This window comes from Sorghum bicolor, chromosome 3 (genome assembly GCF_000003195.3).
Source record: "Sorghum bicolor cultivar BTx623 chromosome 3, Sorghum_bicolor_NCBIv3, whole genome shotgun sequence".
Taxonomy (NCBI): domain Eukaryota; kingdom Viridiplantae; phylum Streptophyta; class Magnoliopsida; order Poales; family Poaceae; genus Sorghum; species Sorghum bicolor.
Genome location: NC_012872.2, coordinates 70,784,348 through 70,803,610, shown reverse-complemented (window position 1 = coordinate 70,803,610; position 19,263 = coordinate 70,784,348). Strand labels below are relative to the sequence as shown.

General features: G+C 40.9%; 2 protein-coding genes across 3 annotated transcripts; one reads left to right on the top strand and one right to left on the bottom strand.

The window, feature by feature from the left end:
- On the top strand, positions 823-6,101 carry LOC8078715. The gene is made up of 13 exons (XM_021456411.1): positions 823-1,030; positions 1,114-1,225; positions 1,545-1,627; positions 1,711-1,776; positions 1,921-2,021; positions 2,207-2,325; positions 2,402-2,442; positions 2,889-2,977; positions 3,561-3,741; positions 3,838-3,954; positions 4,161-4,205; positions 5,404-5,535; positions 5,611-6,101. The coding sequence occupies exons 1-13, from the start codon at positions 914-916 to the stop codon at positions 5,758-5,760; spliced, it is 1,353 nt and encodes a 450-aa protein (XP_021312086.1). The 5' UTR covers positions 823-913; the 3' UTR covers positions 5,761-6,101.
- Positions 6,391-13,573, bottom strand: LOC8056158. Of its 2 annotated transcripts, none has more exons than XM_002456777.2 (13): positions 13,184-13,573; positions 12,134-12,776; positions 11,480-12,030; positions 10,820-10,939; positions 10,200-10,265; positions 9,374-9,484; positions 8,683-8,759; positions 8,326-8,393; positions 8,028-8,144; positions 7,749-7,930; positions 7,556-7,624; positions 7,201-7,356; positions 6,391-6,850 (listed from the first exon to the last, which is right to left on the bottom strand). In XM_002456777.2, the coding sequence occupies exons 1-13, from the start codon at positions 13,256-13,258 to the stop codon at positions 6,773-6,775; spliced, it is 2,313 nt and encodes a 770-aa protein (XP_002456822.1). In that variant the 5' UTR covers positions 13,259-13,573; the 3' UTR covers positions 6,391-6,772. The 2 variants fall into 2 exon arrangements, with proteins under 2 accessions (XP_002456822.1, XP_021312085.1); XM_021456410.1 differs by having other exon boundaries at positions 11,480-12,018.

The window sequence follows — 19,263 nt, the reverse complement described above, 5'->3', positions numbered from 1 at the left end:
AAGGCGGCGGCCCAAGCCCGCCGCCACCCGCGTCGGCTTCGCCCCGCGGCAGCTCTGTCGGCGGCGGCACCACATTGTTCGTCGCGGACGCGGAGTCCTCCTCGGCGGCCTCGTGGTCGTGCACGAGGCCCGGCGAGAGCGTGGCGCGATCGGCCGCGCCGCCGGGCGGCGCTCGCAGCTTCAGGGCCCTGCCCCGCGCGGCCACCAGGGCGCCCTCGATCGAGGCGAGCAGCTCCCTGAGCTTCTCCTCGGACATGCCCTCGAGGGAGCCGTCATACGACCCGAACGCATTGGCCAAGCCGGACTCCCGCGTCCTGGTCAGCTTCTCGCGCTCCTTGGCGACCTCGCTCGCGACGAGGTCGGCGAGGTCCTCCTTGAGCCTGGCGCGCTCCGCCGGCTCGAGCGCGTTGTACCGCCTCACCACCGCGTCGACTGCCGCCTTGGACGGCCAGCAGTCCAGGTCGCCCACGCCGCCGGGGCCCGTGCAGACCACCGCGACGTCGACGTTGCAGCGCGTCACGAGCTCCCCGGCCTTGTTCCTCAGCGTCTCCTTGCGCTTCGCGAACTTCGCGAGGCGCGCGTGGGGGGTGGCGGTGGCGGTGGCGCTTGTCCGACCAGCCTTGCCGCGAGGCATCGCTCCCTCTCCTCTGTCTCCTCCGGCCCCCTCGGCTTGGCGGCGTGCGCGTGGGGAATGGCAGCCGACTGGACGCCGCCGCACCGGGGCTCCGCTCCATTATATACAGCGGATTGGGCGTGCGGCAGTTCCGTTTCGGGTCGGGTACGGACCCGCATAAAGAGCTCCGTCTGTTCCTCTGCGCAATTGCTTCGGATCGGGCTCGAACGCAAGCGGTACCGCACCTGTTTCGGGAAGGGACACAGACTCGCGCCGCGCCGCGCCGCCGCAGGCTCAACTATGGCGCCGGCGTTCTCGGCGCAGGTCTCCGCGCTCCGACGTGGAGCACTGCGCGCGCGGTGGGTCACTGCGGCGCTGTTCTCATCGGGGATTCTCGCTGGCAACAAGCCGGTTCTGGTAAGGGCTGAGCCTTCATTTCTTTTCCCGGTCACAGAGAGATCTCTCTGCGGCGGGTGTGAACAACATGGCGGGATTCGCAGGTGCGCGACTTCGTGAGGTCAGCGCTGTACGACCCCAACCATGGCTACTTCTCCAAGCGGGCGGGGCCGGTGGGCGTTCTTGACGCCAGCATCCGCTTCAACCAGCTCGAGGGTGGTGTCCTAAATCTCCTATGCCTTGCACATTTCCAAAGTTTTTTTATCGCATTGCTTCTCCATGGGGAAGTTTGCTGTGTGTTCCGGATTGCGGGGATGGGAAAGTACTTGTTCTTTGTTTGTTCGTCGTGCTGGCATTTCAACAAACAGCTAGTGTGCCTGTCACCTCTGGGACGTGTGCTGATGGAAAACTCCTTTGTCGATCACTCGATTGCCTGATGCTGGTTCTGTGTCCTGCTGTGTGTTAATAACTTAATATGTTGGGCGTGCTCTTTTTTAACTTTGGCCTAAAATTAATTTGCTTCAATACTATGTAGGGAGGAGTGCGTATATACAGCACCTTGACAAACTGTATAAGAAGCATGATATCGCTTGGTTTACTCCTGTGGAGCTCTTTAAGGTACCTTCTCTGCTTTAGCAGTTGAAGAGAATGAGGTTCTTTCAGTTTGGTGACTGATGCACCCTTTTCCCTCTACGGTGCAGCCATGGTATGCCTACGCAATAGCAGCATCGATTCTGCGTACAGCAAATCTTTCAGTCCCATTGAAGGTGTGATCTCAAGATTTCTTGTCACATCATTCCGCTCTCCAACCCCACATATGAACCTCCGGATTTGCTTTTCTCTGATTTCATGAATATCAAGGAGTATGTTTCATCCATTTTGCTTATGAATCAGAATCCTGTACTAATCAGATATATGAGATTGGTGGTGGCTCTGGAACATGCGCAAAGTGCATACTCGATTACATGATGCTGAATGCACCACCAAAAGTCTACAATGATATGAAATACATGTAAGCATATGTATCTTCATTTCTTGCTTCAAAATCAGAATTTCAGAACAATAGGGTCCATGCATGCCATATAAAGATAGATATTACTGCCAGTGGTTGCTCTTTGTGCTGCCATGCTTTTGCCACTCTAGCATTTTGTGACGTGCTCTTTATGCTTTGACCTTGCCTTTATCTTCATTTGCTAGCTCAGTAGAGATTAGCTCCTCTCTTGCTGAGAAGCAATTGGAAACTGTTGGTGAAGTGCAAAGCCATTTGTCAAAGTTTACGGTGGAGCACCGGGATGCAATTAACAGACCTGGATGGGGTAAGCTATTTCCTCGGCTGTGTAGGGCAACCTACCTTTACATGATTGGATATAAGTCTTCCTTTTCTATTTGCAGGCCGCAAGGATCCTCTTCCATGTTGGGTGCTAATGCTTGAGGTATGTTCTGCTGGGACTTCCTTCTCAGTTTATTCTTGTGATTTATGTGTGAACTGTGAACCGAAGAAGCACAATGGCATCATCATCTCACCTTCACCCTTATGAACTGAAGTCACTTTATCTAGAAGCATAAAAGTTTTGCATGCTGTGGCATACAAAATACTATGCTGCAAAGAAACACATATACTTGCTTCAGAATTTATCTGCTCTGTAGAAGTGTGAGTGTCGCATTTCACTCCATGTATGAACTTTTATGAATGTCAAATTTAGTTTTGTAGTAATATTCTGATCACAAAACAATACAAAACTGCTATCTGTAAAAATAATAGCAAACAAAACCTCCTTGGTATCCCTTTTTGGTCATGATGTTACAAAGTAAACATTGCATTTAAAGGAAGACCCACAGTGGTGCCTACAACAGTAACTATCTTTGCTTGGAATGTCAGGTACTTGACAATCTACCACATGACCTTGTCTATTCACCAGATCAGGTCTCTCCATGGATGGAAGTGTGGATTGAAAAAGTAAATGGCAGGTTTGTGACTTTTGTGTTTTCATCAGAACCTCTGTTGTGTACAACCACAGTTCTATGTTTGCTCTTATGTTTATTGTTTATGTGGGTTTTCAACTGAGTACATTGGAAAATTCTAGACTTGAGTAAATGTGATTGAAGAAACAGGAATATCATACACAATTCACATATTTGGCAGGATCCTTTTATCAAACCATTTACGTTGCTACTAGCCTTTGGTTTGTGCATGGTGATTGCAAAATATGTTTCATTCTTAATAGAAAAAACCAGGGGAAGTTCTTTGAGATGGAAGGTTGTGTGTTGTTATACAGTGTCCTCATGACATGCTTCTTTTATGGTCGACTTTGTGTTACAAAGTTCACTGTTTAGTTATAGTATCATTGAAGGGTTGTCTCCTTTTCCCTATGTAGAACATATCTGCCATCCCTGTGCTTAGGGCTATTTTTTAACTAAGATACTGAATGTGTATCTGTAACTTGGTATTATTAATGATTGAAGTCTTTTCTACTATTTTAGAAAATTGTATTGCTACTTATCCTTAATTTCACATGTATATCTGTTCTGCATGCCTTTTTTATGAAGAAAGTTCACAAGCCTCTGAAGTCTATAAGCCACTACAAGACCCATTAATTTCCCGCTGTGTTGATATTATTGGCATGAATGAAGACAAAGCTTCTGTCAGTGAAAAACTAGCATTTGCTGCAAAAGGAGTTCTATCAAAAGTATTCCCAAAGCCTCGTAGAGCTTGGTTGCCGACTGGCTGCTTGGTATGCCTTTCCAAAAACTCTAGCTTTGCGAGGTTAGACCTTTATGAATGTTCTGGGACTTAGAAAACTATTTCTGATCTTTAATTCCTTTCGCAGAAACTAATGGATACTCTACATCAAGCTTTACCGAGTATGTCCCTTATTGCTTCAGATTTCAGCTATCTTCCAGATGTTAGCATACCTGGTGACAGGGCTCCATTGGTTTCATCAAAGGTGAGTGTCCTGATAGACTACAATTTTATCAAGCATGCAAAGCTCTAGTTTTAACTACTTCATTTCTCCAACTAAGCTTCAAACGCTACGTACCATAAGAATGATTGCGGGTTTTGTTGCGTGCCATACAGTTACCAATTTATTCACAGTTGAGGATCATGAGCTTTGCTTCTGATCATCTCACTTAGCTTGTTTTGCCCTTGTAGAAGGATGGGAAGACATCAGATCATCGCAACTACCTTGATGCTCAGGTACACATACAGCCATTTTTCTTTTATTCGCGTATTTGATCATGTGTCCACATGCCATAGTCAGTCAATCTATCAACCTTAGCTGTCCAAGACTTGTGTATCATATTGTGTGTATCATATTATTGTTTTGGGATGGCTTTTCAAAAGCACTTAGTTTTTCATATTTGTGTGTATCACTCCCTTGCTTTGCAATACTTGTCCACAGCTCACCATGCGCAGACCAAGGAAGTACTAGTTTAATGAAAAAAGAAAACAATGTGAAATGACCACCCATAAATGTTAATATTATATACAACCATGCCTTTTCTACCGGAGCATTTAATTAGTGGTAGATAGTGGAAAATACTACAATAAGTGCACCCTTGATATCCTCACTGGACAAGTATTGTGGATAGTTTTCTCCCAAGATCATAAACAACTACTGTAGGATGGAGGGAGTAGTCAGCTAGGACTGGGAGGATAGCTTTCTGGGTTAATAACAGCGAAATTTACTAGAACCAGTAAAAAATTTTAGCTGGATTATGTACGACATAACAAACCAAGCAGCAGCAAATAAAGAATAAACCGTCAGATGGGGCTGGGGCACATTAAAAACTACTATGCCATTCCATTTTACCATGTGCATAGTTAATAATACAACCAATCGCGGACTATACATACATTTATAGTTCATCTATCAACCCATCTATCTATATAGTAGTTGGCTATGCTACTAGGACATGCTTCATCATTAATACTCACAATGTTTTTTAGAGCTCGTGCATCAGCTAGCTGTAAACCTACAGCTCACTTTTCTTCTATCTCCACCTCAACATAGCTCGTTGACAGCCCCCTTTACTATACGCTCTCTCAGAGCAAGGCTAATAATACAGCCTGTTGTTGGTTGTATGGATCTTTGTAGCCCATCTCTCAACCAATCTGTATGGTAGTTAGCTCTTGATTCTTGTGTCTAAACTGACTATAAACTTACAGCCCGCTTCTTCTCTCTCCGCGTAAGGGATATACACATGCAGCTCTTTAGTATTCTTGCTCTTAAGGTGCTGTATATGAGCCAACAAACCTGGTTGTAAGCCAAGGTGATGCGGTTATTTACTTCCCAACAGCTTTCCCGCGTCTGGAGCCAATTGACCATAACTGCTCTGTTGTTTCGACCTGTGTCAAACTAGTGTCGCATCACTTGTTTGTATTTACTCGGCAGGGTGACGCGGACATCTTCTTCCCAACCGATTTCCGGCTCCTGGAGCAGATCGACCATAACTGCTCTGGCTTCTCAAAGGAGCAGAAGAATCGCGGCGCATTCAAACCCGTGAAGAAGAGGAGGACGATCATAGTAAGTTCTCACCCTCTCTGCATGCCGTTTGTGCGTATCGGACTAACTGATGTGTCGGCCATCCTTCAATTTCAGCTTGATACTGCAGCTTTCATGGAGGAGTTTGGCCTGCCGCTGAAGACGAGGACCAAAGACGGGTATAATCCGCTTCTTGACGATTTCAAGAACACGAAGTTCTATCTCAGCGTCCCTACACACAACGTTCCTACCCACAACAGGAAGTAGTCTCCTTTTGCTGCTGCGCGCCTGCGTTGAGTCAGGACAAAACACCTACCACACTGGAACCACAACCACCGTTGTCAATTGAGTAGCCTGAGTTTGCGTGAAGCTCCATGGAACAGTACTACCCGAAGGGGTTGCAAAATTTATTGACGGCTCCTTTGATCAACCATTTCCCCTGAATCCCCTCCAATCCCATGGAAAATGGTTGAATCCAAACTAGCCCTGAGTGGTCAGGAAAGACACAAGTTTTTTTTTATAATACCAGGGTTATGTTTTTTTGGCACAACTGCATAGTAATAATAAAAGGCGGAAGACTGAACAATATTGTGATATGCAGCATGAAACGCATGTATCAATGTCATCTCTTAGGCCTTGTTTGGATGTTGTTGGATTCACCTCAATCCACATGTGTTGGAGTAGATTGAGGTAGAATTTAGTTTAAGTTCCACTCCAACCCATCCCAATACATGTGGATTGATGTGAATCTGATTACATTCAAACAAGGCCTTACACTATATGTACTTTACCACCAGTACTGTACTGCCTGTGTGCCTGCGTAGAGATGTGAGCTCACCCTTGCTAGCTTAACGTGAACGAGTACACGACAAACCAAATGAGTGATAAACAATGATAGGCTGCGTATTCAACTCGTATAATGAAAGAAAATGTTCAATTGACACAAAGAGGTCTATTCTTTACGACTATTCTTTTCCTTTGCCAATACAGGCTGCAGCCCCATACTCCAGGGAAGTATATTATCTTCTTTCAAAAAAAAAAAGAATGGTTACATTGAATGGCTCCAATATACAGCTTCTCACCATGCTATCAGCAAAACCCCGGGCAAACAAAAAAACAAATTATACAAAGGCATGTTTGGATATTGGGGATTTGGAACAGATTCCTTAAAATTTAGTTCAAATTTGAACTAAATACTTGGTGCTCCTAGGGCAACCCCTTTCATCTAAACAAGCCTTAAATGAAGGAAACATCTGGTATACTAGGAGCTCTATTTTCATTACAAAAGTTTGCTGGTTCGCCGCTTTGGCCCTCCTGGGAAGAGCTTCATTATCCAGCCAAGCACCCGTTCCACAACCTGAGTCATATTCCAGTGTCAAACGTCTACAAAGATACCCCTCTGTTTCAAATTATAAGTCGTCCTAGCTTTTCTAGATACATAGCTTTTGCTATGCACCTAGATTTAGGCTAGGTCTAGATACCTAGAAAAACCAGAACAACTTATAATTTGAAATGTAGTAGTTTTCAGGGTGATATGAACTTAATGTGCATATGTAAAGTTCAGTTTTCTTAGCTCTAACTCTTATTCAAGCTACAAAAAAGAACACTGGAACCATACTCTGGGGACACAACATGACAGCACGAAATTTTCCATCAAGGATTATGTGCTAGGGTCAACTATCAAATTACTTGGTGAAGAACACTTACCTCATCTCCTTCATCCGCATAAATTGCTGCATCATTGATGGAGCGTGTGTCAATTGGTTTTGCTAGGGCATTCTCGTTAGCCATCCTTTGAGAAGTCAATAGTTCAAGCCTGTGTGTCTGAATCTCCAACTTTTGTGTTAGGTCCTTATTCAAGTCCTGCAGGATATAAGAGTAAATATAGTTGATGCACAACTACAGAAGTGACACAAGTCTTGCTTCACATGTTGATCAGCAAACATGTTTTCCAATAGATAGAAGCTTGATACAGCAGGACCCAGGGCTTAACTATGTCATGAAACAGGCATCTCACCTACATTACTAGATGCTGCATAAGAGAGTAAGAGGCAGACAATACCTTCAGCTTGGAGCAGTTGGATGACTCAATTCTCAGTGCTCGCAGCAGCTCTTCTCTCTCCACTGCTAACTGCAAATATGAAAAAACTAAATCATAACCACAATAGATTTTACACCAAAAATCAAGTAGGTTATTTGAAAAATTTTGGTTGGTATAAGGATAGCTCCACATTTATGAAAATAAAAGAGATTACCTCTGACATCAAAGAATTGATGTTGTCGATCATTCTAAGTTGATCATCCGGAATGCTAGATGAGACCTCTTCTAAGGAAGGAAAATCAGACATAATGTTGGAACGCCTAACAGAAGTTCCAGCATCTTCCAATGTGTCAACAGTGCTGGTCAGCGTTTCTGAAGAGCTGAGCTCCCCAGTATCTGAGTAAAGTATTAAACCCATTAGAGCTCAGCCATAAAAATATAGCTGATATTCATTGGTATAGATAAAGAAATAAAGAGATCTTAGTATTCACACCTAAATCCTCTGTGGCAGTAGATGCATCTCTTTTCTCAACTGAAGGTTTCTCTACAGTAGTTGTTGCCCTCTCATTCATAGGAATGTTCCTCAATTTAGAGTATAGGAGCTTCTTTTCTGTCCAAACAGAGAGAAGAGAAACGAAAAATAGGCATATCAGCGCACGAGCAAACGCACATCGATGTGTATGCAAGATGTAAACAAATACTCTAGGGTTGACGGGAGGAAAATTTCAGAGATCAACTGAGAAAGAAGAGAGCTCAAACAATATGTGTTAGATCACAATGAGAAGATGTACCTTCTTGAAGAGCTTCAACGGTAGATTGGAGATGTTGGCGCTCCTTTTCTAGACTAGAAACTTTGCGCCTGCAGATGATTAATAGGAAGAAAAAAAACTATTACAATACCTGGAAGTTCAATTAATGTGTTCAGTAGTTTCTGGCTTTTTTTACGGCATTCTGGCATGTATTTTTTAAGGTGAATAGGACATGTTTGTTTGCATAGCGCCTCTAAAAATGCCAATGTGGATAAAAATGTGGATTGCAATCAATCGTTATACTTCGTTAGGATCCATTTCACATATCATTAAACAGAAATATCTTGGCGGTCATACAATTGCAGCATGGGGATTAGTAAAATCAGTACACAATTTCACCTGTAAGAAGAAATCTCAGAATGTAAACCTTCAATTTCCTTTTCAAGTTTTAGCTCACTTGACCTCAGTCTCAAAGCCTACAAGATTAAAATAAAAATCAAACTTCCACAAGCCAATGCTTAAGTTGGGCTTGGCTGAAAATGTTAAAGTTTGCATAATTTTCAAGTTTCACTAAAAATGCAGGGTAAATGCTAGAGTAAAACTAGTCAATGAAATTAAGACCAAATAGGCAAATAAGCATGATCATGCCAATAGCATACAGAGTGGATGTGGAACAAGATATTTTTTTTTCTTGTATACGCAAAAATCTGTGTATCATTGCATTAAGAAGAACTCGAAGAAACACAATGCACCCGATATTACTGTAGAAAAGAGAAAGTTCAACATCCTTAAGTTTTCATCAACAAAACATTTAGTATCAAGCCGCGCATTACAATAATAAGATATGATGAACCCCGCCTATGTAGTCATACTTATACAGTTTGTTTCCCAAAGATAACAAATTATAGGTTTAGTTCCTGTACTGCATGTGAACACTGAACAGGCAGCTCCTTGTTATTCGGATTTCTTCCTATATGACAACAGTTTACACACTTTGCATACATAACATACTCTAAACAATCTGCCATACTGTCAGGCATTTTCAAGAAGCTTCATAACGGTACAAAATAAGCAAGAAGATATAAAGCACCTTATCTTCTAGTAGAATGACTTCAGCTGCAAGTACTTTCGCCCTCTCATCTGCAGCATTGCATTCTAGTTGTGCATTAGCATACTCGGTCCTGACAGACTCCAGCGCCAGCTGTTGTATAAATGGGGTTAATATAAGGATTCTAACAGTATATGAAGACAGATGTTGTACCACAGAGATGACAAAAATTAAACAGCAAATACTGATATATAGTGCTAATCACAAACGTTATACCTAACTAATAGAGAGGTCACTGAAAAATCAAACATAACACAGCTAACCTAGTGACAATTGTTTTATAGGCTCATAGCAATCAGTTGCTGTGGCTTTAAAATGAGTACAATCTTTTCAGCATGCTCCAGTTCATGACTATGTCAACCACCAAAAGACAAACACATTTTGCATACCATGTACAAGATAACAATCCAAGAAATCCCTGGATGTTTGATAACTGAAAGCCACAGAACAGATGGTAGGTACAACTAGTTTGTGTTACTTTTGTTTGAGTGGTTGACTTTGAAGGCACAGTTAGATTAGATTGAGTCCAATAGCCATGTTAACCTCATTCTTCTTATAAAACAGTATCTAGTGCTAGGGGGATTAAGCCAAAGAGATAGACAGTTATTAGAATCTCCTGATGTCCAAGATCAAGCATGGTGCCAACAAGAGTGATCTAGACTTTATCCTAGTCCTCAGAGCTTTACCCCCATTTCCCCAAGCAATCCATATCAATATTGACATAACAGGCAATGCAGTTACTTAGTTCTAATATTGAGAATACATTTTCCCCAAATTTAAGTACTAGAAAAGGTAGAGTAGGTCTGACCAGTTGAGCTTGAATTTCTTCCTGCAATCTCTCCATGTCAGATGTCAACTGGCTGATTATATGTGCCTGATATTTAAAAATTGAGAAATAAGGATCATACAGTATACTAATTTTGGATTTGGTTAATACCATATTAAAGCAAGCTGTAATATATATAAACATTATAGATAAGTACTGATCAAGCATTAGAGATAACTGATTAGTTTAAGTCTTGGGGTTGCTTGATATGATCAAACTTAGCACATGTGGCTTCAGTTCTAGCTGCCATTATAGCACTGTTATTACTACTAAGTTGAACTGCTAGGATTCTGCGAATATATACTACCCAAGATGTTGAATCCCACAATAAATGAGGAACTCGGCAGGCAATCACTTTTTCTGACAGCTATACCAGTGAGTTTAGCATCAAATAAATTACAGCACAACCAGATTTTTTTTGTTTTGTTTAATCAATCATAGAAGAAGCTAGTTTCAAAGTTAAGCAAACAGCCTTGTCCATTTTACTAGAAGTAAGATAGAGGCATTCCCTATGTTGGAATTTATATCATTCTATGGGTCATTAGTGACAAATTTCATGATACACATCCAGTTTAAAACTATCATCAGGGAAATTTGCAGACCTGTTGGTTGAACTTATCAGTTAATGCAGAGTTATCTGTGGCCAAAGTTTCTGCTAGCTCTTGAGATTTCTGAACAGTACGTTGTAAGGAAAACTTCTCTTTTGTCAAATCTTCAATGAGCTGGCATCCAAACCAGAGAAGTATTAGTAGTATGCTGATGGGCCTAAATAAAAAAATATATATGCAATCTTTTCAGCACAAGTTACTAACTTCCTAATGATAAAGACTTCAGAGATAAATGTTTAGGTAAGTAAATATGCATACCTAAGGTAAAGGTAATTAATTAATCTTGACAACAAAGAACACATAATAGTGTCATTTACAAGTATGGAAACAATTATGAGGCACATAATAACAGTAACACAGAAAGAAGTGACTAGTTATAAGTTGTACAGTATCACTCATTTGAACCCACAGAGTAGATATTGGAGATATGTTCCTTTTTCAGAGATTTTAGTTTATTATAAAACAACTAGGCCAACAGTTAGCGCTTCATGTTAGTAGCATAATAAAATCTAAAATCAGAAAATACAAAGAAACAGTTAGATTCTTTGTATTATGAGTATTATATACTATGACAGCTCTAGTCAGTATAATAATATCATATCCTTAAGAAAATATATGTAACAAATCGGAGGGGAAAGTTCAAACGTTCATCACCTGCTCTAATGCTGCAAAATCATCATCTTTCCCATGAGTTGTGAAGTTTTGGAATGTTTGATTACCATGCTGTATACTTCTTTCTTCTTTGGGAAGTGAGAAATCAGGAGGGTTGGAGCTGCCATATGACCCCTTTTCATGACTATATTTCTGACTTTCTGATGCAAAAGAAATATCTGTAGCATTACTTCCAGTGGATTGTTGATTTGATTGCTGCAAAAATGGACTCTGATAATTCAAATTGCTGGATAGTTGATTAGTCTTTGCAGGCTCCCTGTATGAGGCTTGAGTTGTTGGAGGGGCTCTTTGTACTCCAATCGAATCAAGAAATGATGGCCTTGATCGAGTGTACGTAGTTGGATAACCAGATGACAGAAAAGGATCCTGTCTTTCAAAATTAACAGGTGTGGAGTCTGCAGATGTCTGAGTTATTCCAATATTTGTATCATGATCTGCAGTATCAGCAATCCTTGAACTATTGAAGGCATTGCCATAATCCTGTATGCTGGCATACACAGATTGCTCCACTTGGGAAGAGTCTTTGGAGGTAGCTACATAGGGGAAAAAAGGAAGAGCAGAAGAGCCCCAGGCTCAAGTTATTAAATATTGTATATTGAAGTTTCAGCAATATATGAATATAAGGCCTCAAATTACCTCTCAACCGACCAAAGATATCATTGTTTGTGGAGTAATCCTGAGTGTAGGCATTTTCAGACTTTCCAAAAAGGGTGCTGGATGAATATGAACTAGATTGCTTGGTATCTTGTACTTGACTTGACAAAGAATTTCTTCCCCAACTTGGCACATTGTCAGTAGAAGGTAAAGTTAAACTGCTGTTGTTCCCAAAAGCACTTAATTTAGATGTTGATTGCACATCCTTGTCAGGGCTGTGCTCGTCCCTTTTACGGGCTTCGTCACCTCTCCAGTTCTCATGATGACCATTAACAAGGTCGGAGAAGCTTAAGTTCCCATAGAACTTACTTCCTCCATCACTAACAGCATCTTGCTGGGGTCTAACATTACTAACACCAACAGAAGTATTTACAGTAACTGGACCATTTGACAGGAATTCTGCACCTCTGGAAGCACTCGCTGGGCCATTCTCATATACAACCGATGGCACCGAAGACGTGCTCGCTTGGTTTGGCTCTACATCAGACACTGGCCCATATCCCAAGCTAATAGTATTGGCAATTGGAGGAGGGTTCTCCGCTACATCAGGAGTAGGCGTTTTTGCCTGCTCCGTGCTAGCTGCAGTGGCCTTCTTCGCCGCTTTCTTCTTGCGGAACTGTTCGAGCTGGATCAGAGAAAACAGAACATTGTTATTCCAGAGCTAATGCCTAGTGAAAAAATTGCCATATCGGCGTTCAAGCGAGATCTAAACAGCTAAATTTCAAAAAGTTGCAAACTGGGCCTGAAGTAACGTGGCAAATTTCATGCATTTGAAATCTGTACGGCAAGCAAAACAACCGAGACAAAAGTTGTTACCTTTTGGCTTGTCTACCACACGCAAAACGACCTGAGATAAGTTTTATAGCATTTGGCTTCTCTACCCTGTGCAAAACCGATTGAATGCCAGTCATCGAGCTAAGCGACAGGATGCCCCTAATTTGTCTACGCCGTTCCTAAGCATATTGCCCAATCATCGATTGCGGGTACACAAGGACCACATTTCTCGCAAGCAACAGGCAACAACGGACCTACCCGCTTCTTCCCGGCCTCGAGATGGTCCTTGCGCGACGGCGCGGCGGCGGAGGACGGCGCCTGCGCCGACGCCATGGCTCCCCGGCTCCCACCAGCCCGGCCCGGCCCAAGCCTCGGCGAGATCTCCCCGTCCCCGAATCGCCGGCCGCCGCTGATCCGATCGAGCCCCGGGGAGGGGCGCGAGATCTGGCGACGGGGTCGGGTGGGCGTCGGGATTGGGGGATTTGGGATGCGCGTTGCGCAGCTTCCAAATCCCGCTCGCCCCCCGAACGTTTGGGCCTTCGCCTCGCCTGCTATCTTCTTCTTCTTCTTTTTCGGTGCGTCGGCGTGGAGTCCGACCGGTTTGAGTTCCTGCCTGATGTTGGGTGTTGCGTCGTCGCGGTCGGTCGCTGGTGCCTGGTGGTAAGCACGCAGGTGTCGCCAGTTTCGTTCTCGTTTCGACGCAGCTCCGTACCACGTGGCTCCATCCTCTTCTCCTTTAAAATTCTTATCTTTAGTTCACCCCAAAACTAAAAAGTTTTTAAGATTTTTTATCATATCGAATCTTTAGGCACATACATAAAGCATTAAATATAGATAAAAATAAAAACTAATTACATAGTATAAATCGAGAAACGAATATTTTAATCTTAGTTAGTCCATAATTGGTCAATATTTGCCACAAACAAACGAAAATATTACAGTAGCGAAATCCAAAATCTTTTCGCATCTAAACAAAGCCTTACACGAGATTTATGGCATTGTACTTCTTTCTTTCAATTTTCATAATAGGCTTTATTTAGGCCTTGTTTGGATTCAAAAGCTTTTTGAATTGGGTTATTGTAGCACTTTTGTTTTGTTTGTATTTAATAACTATTGTCTAATTATAGACTAATTAGATTTAAAAGATTCATCTTGCAAATTACAAACAAATTGTGTAGTTAGTTATTTTTTATCTATATTTAATGATTTATACATGTGACGCAGGATTCGATGTGATGGAGAATCTTAGGCCTTGTTTAGATCCGAAATCCTTTTGGATTTGACCACTATAACATTTTCGTTTGTGTTTGATAATTATTATCCAACTATGGACTAACTAGGCTCAAAAGATTTGTCTCGTAAATTAAATGTAAACTGTGCAATTAGTTGTTTTTTATCTATATTTAATGTTTCATACATGTACTGCAAGATTCGATATGATGAAGAATCTTAAATATTTTTTGATTTGATGGTTAACTAAGGCCTTGTTCAGTTTCTAATTTTTTTGGATTTCAATACTATAGTATTTTCGTTTTTATTTGACAAACATTACCGATTTTATAGTAACTAGGCTTAAAAGATTTGTCTCACGATTTACAGACAAAATGTGCAATTAGTTTTTGTTTTTATCTATATTTAATGCACCATGCATATGCCGCAAGATTCGATGTGGCGGGAATCTTGAAAATTTTTTGTTACTTTTTGGGAACTAAACAAGGCCTAAATAAGGGCTTAAAAAGTTTTTGGGTTTAGGGTGAACTAAATAAGACCTTAGTTTCCAACCAAAAACTTTTTATCACATTCCATCAAATATTTAGACACATACATAGAGCATTAAATATAGTAAAAAACTAATTACACAGTTTGCATGTATTTTATGAGACGAATCTTCTGAACCTAGTTAGTCTATGATTAAATACTAATTATTATAGTTACATATATGCTACAATACCTAAAAACTTTTTAAGGTGCGAACTAAACAGGGCCTAAAGTGCACACAAACTTAAGGCCACATTTGAAATGCACAAATTTTTTCTGTGTTTTTCCTGCGAGAAAAATAAATAATTTCTTTGAAGTTTATCTATATTTTCTTCGAAAATCATGTGTTCAACACGCGTGTCCTTTGAGTTGCAGATCTGATATGGCACAACGCCCCTCCATTATTAACACACACGCATCTCATATTCGCCTCCCACCCTTCGCCACCATCTTCGCGCACTGTTCGCCTCCTTCACCACCTAGAAAACACTTCACTCCTCTCACCACCCCCCACACAATGTTTCTATGCATATATTTAAGGGTCCCTCGAGATGCCATGCATGAGGCCCTACAAGTGGTTATGAAACCACTCCATCAGAAAGTCTAGACTTTTGATAGAACGCTTGGCAAGATCAAGCATTTGTTGCACACTCCATCAGAAAAAGTCTAGACTTTTGATAGGACGCTTGGCAAGATCAAGCATTTGTCGCACAATCAAGCTCGAGGATACAACAGTTGAAGAAGATGCATACTGAGGGACCTAGTAAGAAGAAGGTGGACACCATGAAGTCTTTTTCATAGATTATGTATGTAATGTATGTGTGTGTGTGTGGTGGCCATAGCAGCTAGCACAGCCACTGGCTGCTAGCTGTTGGTTTCATGTATGTGATGATCATAGCACCTGTTGGATGCTCATGAGTTTAATAAGATGCTTGCTGAGAAGGAGAAAAGATCAATCTATGTCTACTGCTCATATATGTAATCATATGTATATATATATATATACACACACATGTCATGAAAGAAATGAGATGAAGTGGTCTTGATAAGCATACATCCACAATGCAAGGTGCCATATGTTGACGGTAGTTATTGTTTATTATAATCCATCAACTTTGTGTATATAGATGATCGCCAATAGAAATTCAGGGGTTTAAAACTGACAATTTTTACAAGTTTTAGTGAATTATATTTTTCTGTAGGGTTATTCCAGAATAGGAAAGAAGGAGGATTAAAACATCAAATAGAACGAAACTTAATCGCAACGAAATATGGCTTAGAAGGAGCTAGAAGACACTAGAAGGCACTTCGCGCGAGGGGGGCCTGAGAGGTTGCCCGGTGGGGCCGGCCGGGCCCACCCTAGTGTTGTCCAACCCTCGTAGAAGCCAAACTCCACTATCTTCTAGAAGCTTCCTCCACCGCCTTCTAGGACTCATCTTACCGTTCCTTAGGTCGGTTTGATCCAAGGGCCGATGTTCTCTCCACCGAGCTATAAAACTAGACCCTACCCCTGAGGCAATAATAAGGAATAGATGCAATAGGTGCAAGAGATTTAGAAATTAGAGTTTCCAAATATGACCACATCATTTAAAAAAGTTTGGTTTATCTTATAAGTTGCCACTACATCCTTTCTTTCTTAAGCTCTCGATTGAACTATAAGACATTTAAACCAGACTCAATTTCAAAATATATGTTGTTTAAACTCTGCGACAAGTCAAACTATACTATTTTTGACTAAGTTTTTAGAAACAAATATTAAAAATATATGAGTTTAGATAAATGTGCTACATGTATTCGATCGAAATCTAAATAAAACTAGTTGAATATGGTATATACATTGATATATTATCTTTTCTATAAATACGATCATAAGAAATTTCATTCAACCATGTATATAGTAATAATGTCTTTTTAAGGAAACACTTATAGTAATAATATGTTGTATAGGCTAGTATCCTCTAGTTTTGTAGTCAGTTACGAGCCGGCTTAACAATCAACAAACAATCAGACCTAAAATTGGTCTCATAAAAAAGACCTAAAATCATGAGTAAAGAAAAATTAAGTCAAACACTTTGGAATACTAGTAGTTCCGAGTTCCGACATCGCCCTAACTAGTGGCCCTACACAATAACGAATTCGCAGCTTCCAATCCCTCGCTCGCTGCGCCGCCAGCGATCGAGCTGCCACACCGCCTACCGCCCATGCCTTAAATCTTGACTGAATTCAACACATATAAAAACTTTGATTTGATCGAATCTGATGGTCTTTGATCGTTTCTCTGTTTATTATAAATCCTCACATCGTGTTGTAATTATGATAATCCACAAAATTAAACAAAGGTTAAAAAAGGTTTATCACACACTAGTAATATCGATGTAAGTTGTTGATTTCATAAATTCTTGTCCGATCGGCTTTCCTTGTGATGACTAGTTTAATCCCAATTTAGTGTTTTAATAGAAATCAATGTTTCTTTCCTGAAACAATCCGAGTAATAAAACCAACTTGGTTTGGCTTAGTCTTAAAAAAACTTGGTTCGGTTTGATCTTTCTATATATACACACCTCTAAAAGTAAAAGTGACAAGATACATTCGAGGTTTCGTAACTTGTATAATAAATCATGTAAGCTAAACAATATTTTTTAGGTGAAGCTTACATAATAAGATGTTGGCTGAAACACGGCTCCTTAAAAAGTTTGGAAGTCGTCTTTAGGGGATGTTTGGCACTTGGCCAACACATGCCACACAGTTGCGGATCGCCAAAGCTTAGGCAGAGAAAACGACCGCCACAAGCGTGGTGAAAATTAACAAAGAAATGAATTGAAGAATCTTGTGGCAGACACAACTGATACATAAGCCAATACATTTCTACGGCAACTACAGGTGTGGCATGGCGTGCGTCGGCGAGGAACCAAACATCCCGTTTTCACATGCTTTGGGATTTAGACTTGTATTATTCTAGTGGTAGAAATATATGAGAAATTGCTTGAGATATTGTGATAGAACATATGTTAATGGAAAAAAAGAGAATTCATAAAGAAGCTTCAACCAAAAATGAAAAAGATTAAAACTTTATTTAATCTGTGGCCTCAAGAAAATCAGTCTTGGTTTCTATTATAAGTTTTTTTTCTTCATGTTGCTTTCTCAACTACTATTGCTACTTTGACAAGATTACTAAATCAATTTTGTTCCTCTTGTTGTAGCCATTAAGAATGACTTTCTTTCGGTGGCGCAGGTAATGTTCTGGCTTCTAGGCATTCTTATGAGTCAACTGATTACTAATATGTTATTTGTCAATCAAAATATGCATCTCCTCCTACATGCATTTCATGTTTGTAACTCCTTTGTAACAATGAAAAGAAAGAAGGAATCTTATACTAAAATTAATTCTATTCGAAAAATTCCATGGGTGCCCTAAGTGTTGGACCTCCAGAATTCATACTAAATCCCTATGGGATGGGCCTATTACTACAAGAAATTTGAGGAATCTCTAACATTAGTCCACCTTCTTGAAAAAAAATCCTTTATATCTTTCTCAAATCTCTTTGTTCTTTGCTTCATGAAAACGGTTTCCATTTTTACACTCCATAGGATCTGATGAGGTGCTATGGGACTACAATCCTGCTTTCTAATTCCTATGCTTGGATAATCCTACTTTCAATTTAAAATGAATTTAGCTCCTAAGAGACCGGCGAACACATTATATTTATGTAATAATTTAGTAAGCATTAGTTAACTTCTTGACAAACCCTATTTACATCTTCTAGTAAGCATCAGTTTAGTGATTAGTACATATCAAAATATTGCATGTTAAGCTTGCTTAGCTTAGAGCATCTCCAAGAGTTTGGCAAATTTTACTTGGCAAATCTTATGTTTTGCTAACTTCCAAAATAATTTATCAAGTAAAGAAATAGACCATCTCCAAGAGGGCTAACAAGCACTAGAGAGCTATATAAAGGCTAGTGGTAATACATGACACACGGTACGACCGATACCTGTTGAATTGGCTGAGGCTCTTTGTCGGGCTCGCCATAGATGCTTTGACTGAGAGTTTTTGGTTAGGGTTGTTTCCAAGGATTTCGAAAGATTCTTGGTGAAAGCTCCATGTTTGGTCTTTTTAATTGTGACAACTTAGAGCATCTCTAATAATTCTCTAAACATACTCCTAATCCTTATTTTTTAGAAAGATGAAGATAAATCTCTCTCCAACAACTCCTAATACCTACTCCTAATATTTTAGGACTTGAGAAATTTCACATAGTTCTGGTAACTTTGCGAGCTCGTAGTCACGCGCGGATACAACGTTCCCACCGCTCATAGTCCTTCCCGCTCCTTCTTTTGCCGCGGCTTCCTCCTTCTTGTGCTCCTCCATTGACAATTCTTCTTCGATCGTTTCGTCCTCCATCGCTAGTTCCACGGTAGATGCTAGCCAAATCTCTATCGCCAGTTCCAGAGTAGATGATTGACACCGCCGCAGATGTATGTAGCGACGAGAGGTATATGTATTCCATTGACCTTCATTGTTTGCCGTGGGCTTGCTGCACCCCCGCCGCCACCATGGTTTCCTGCCAGCCACCGCTGGT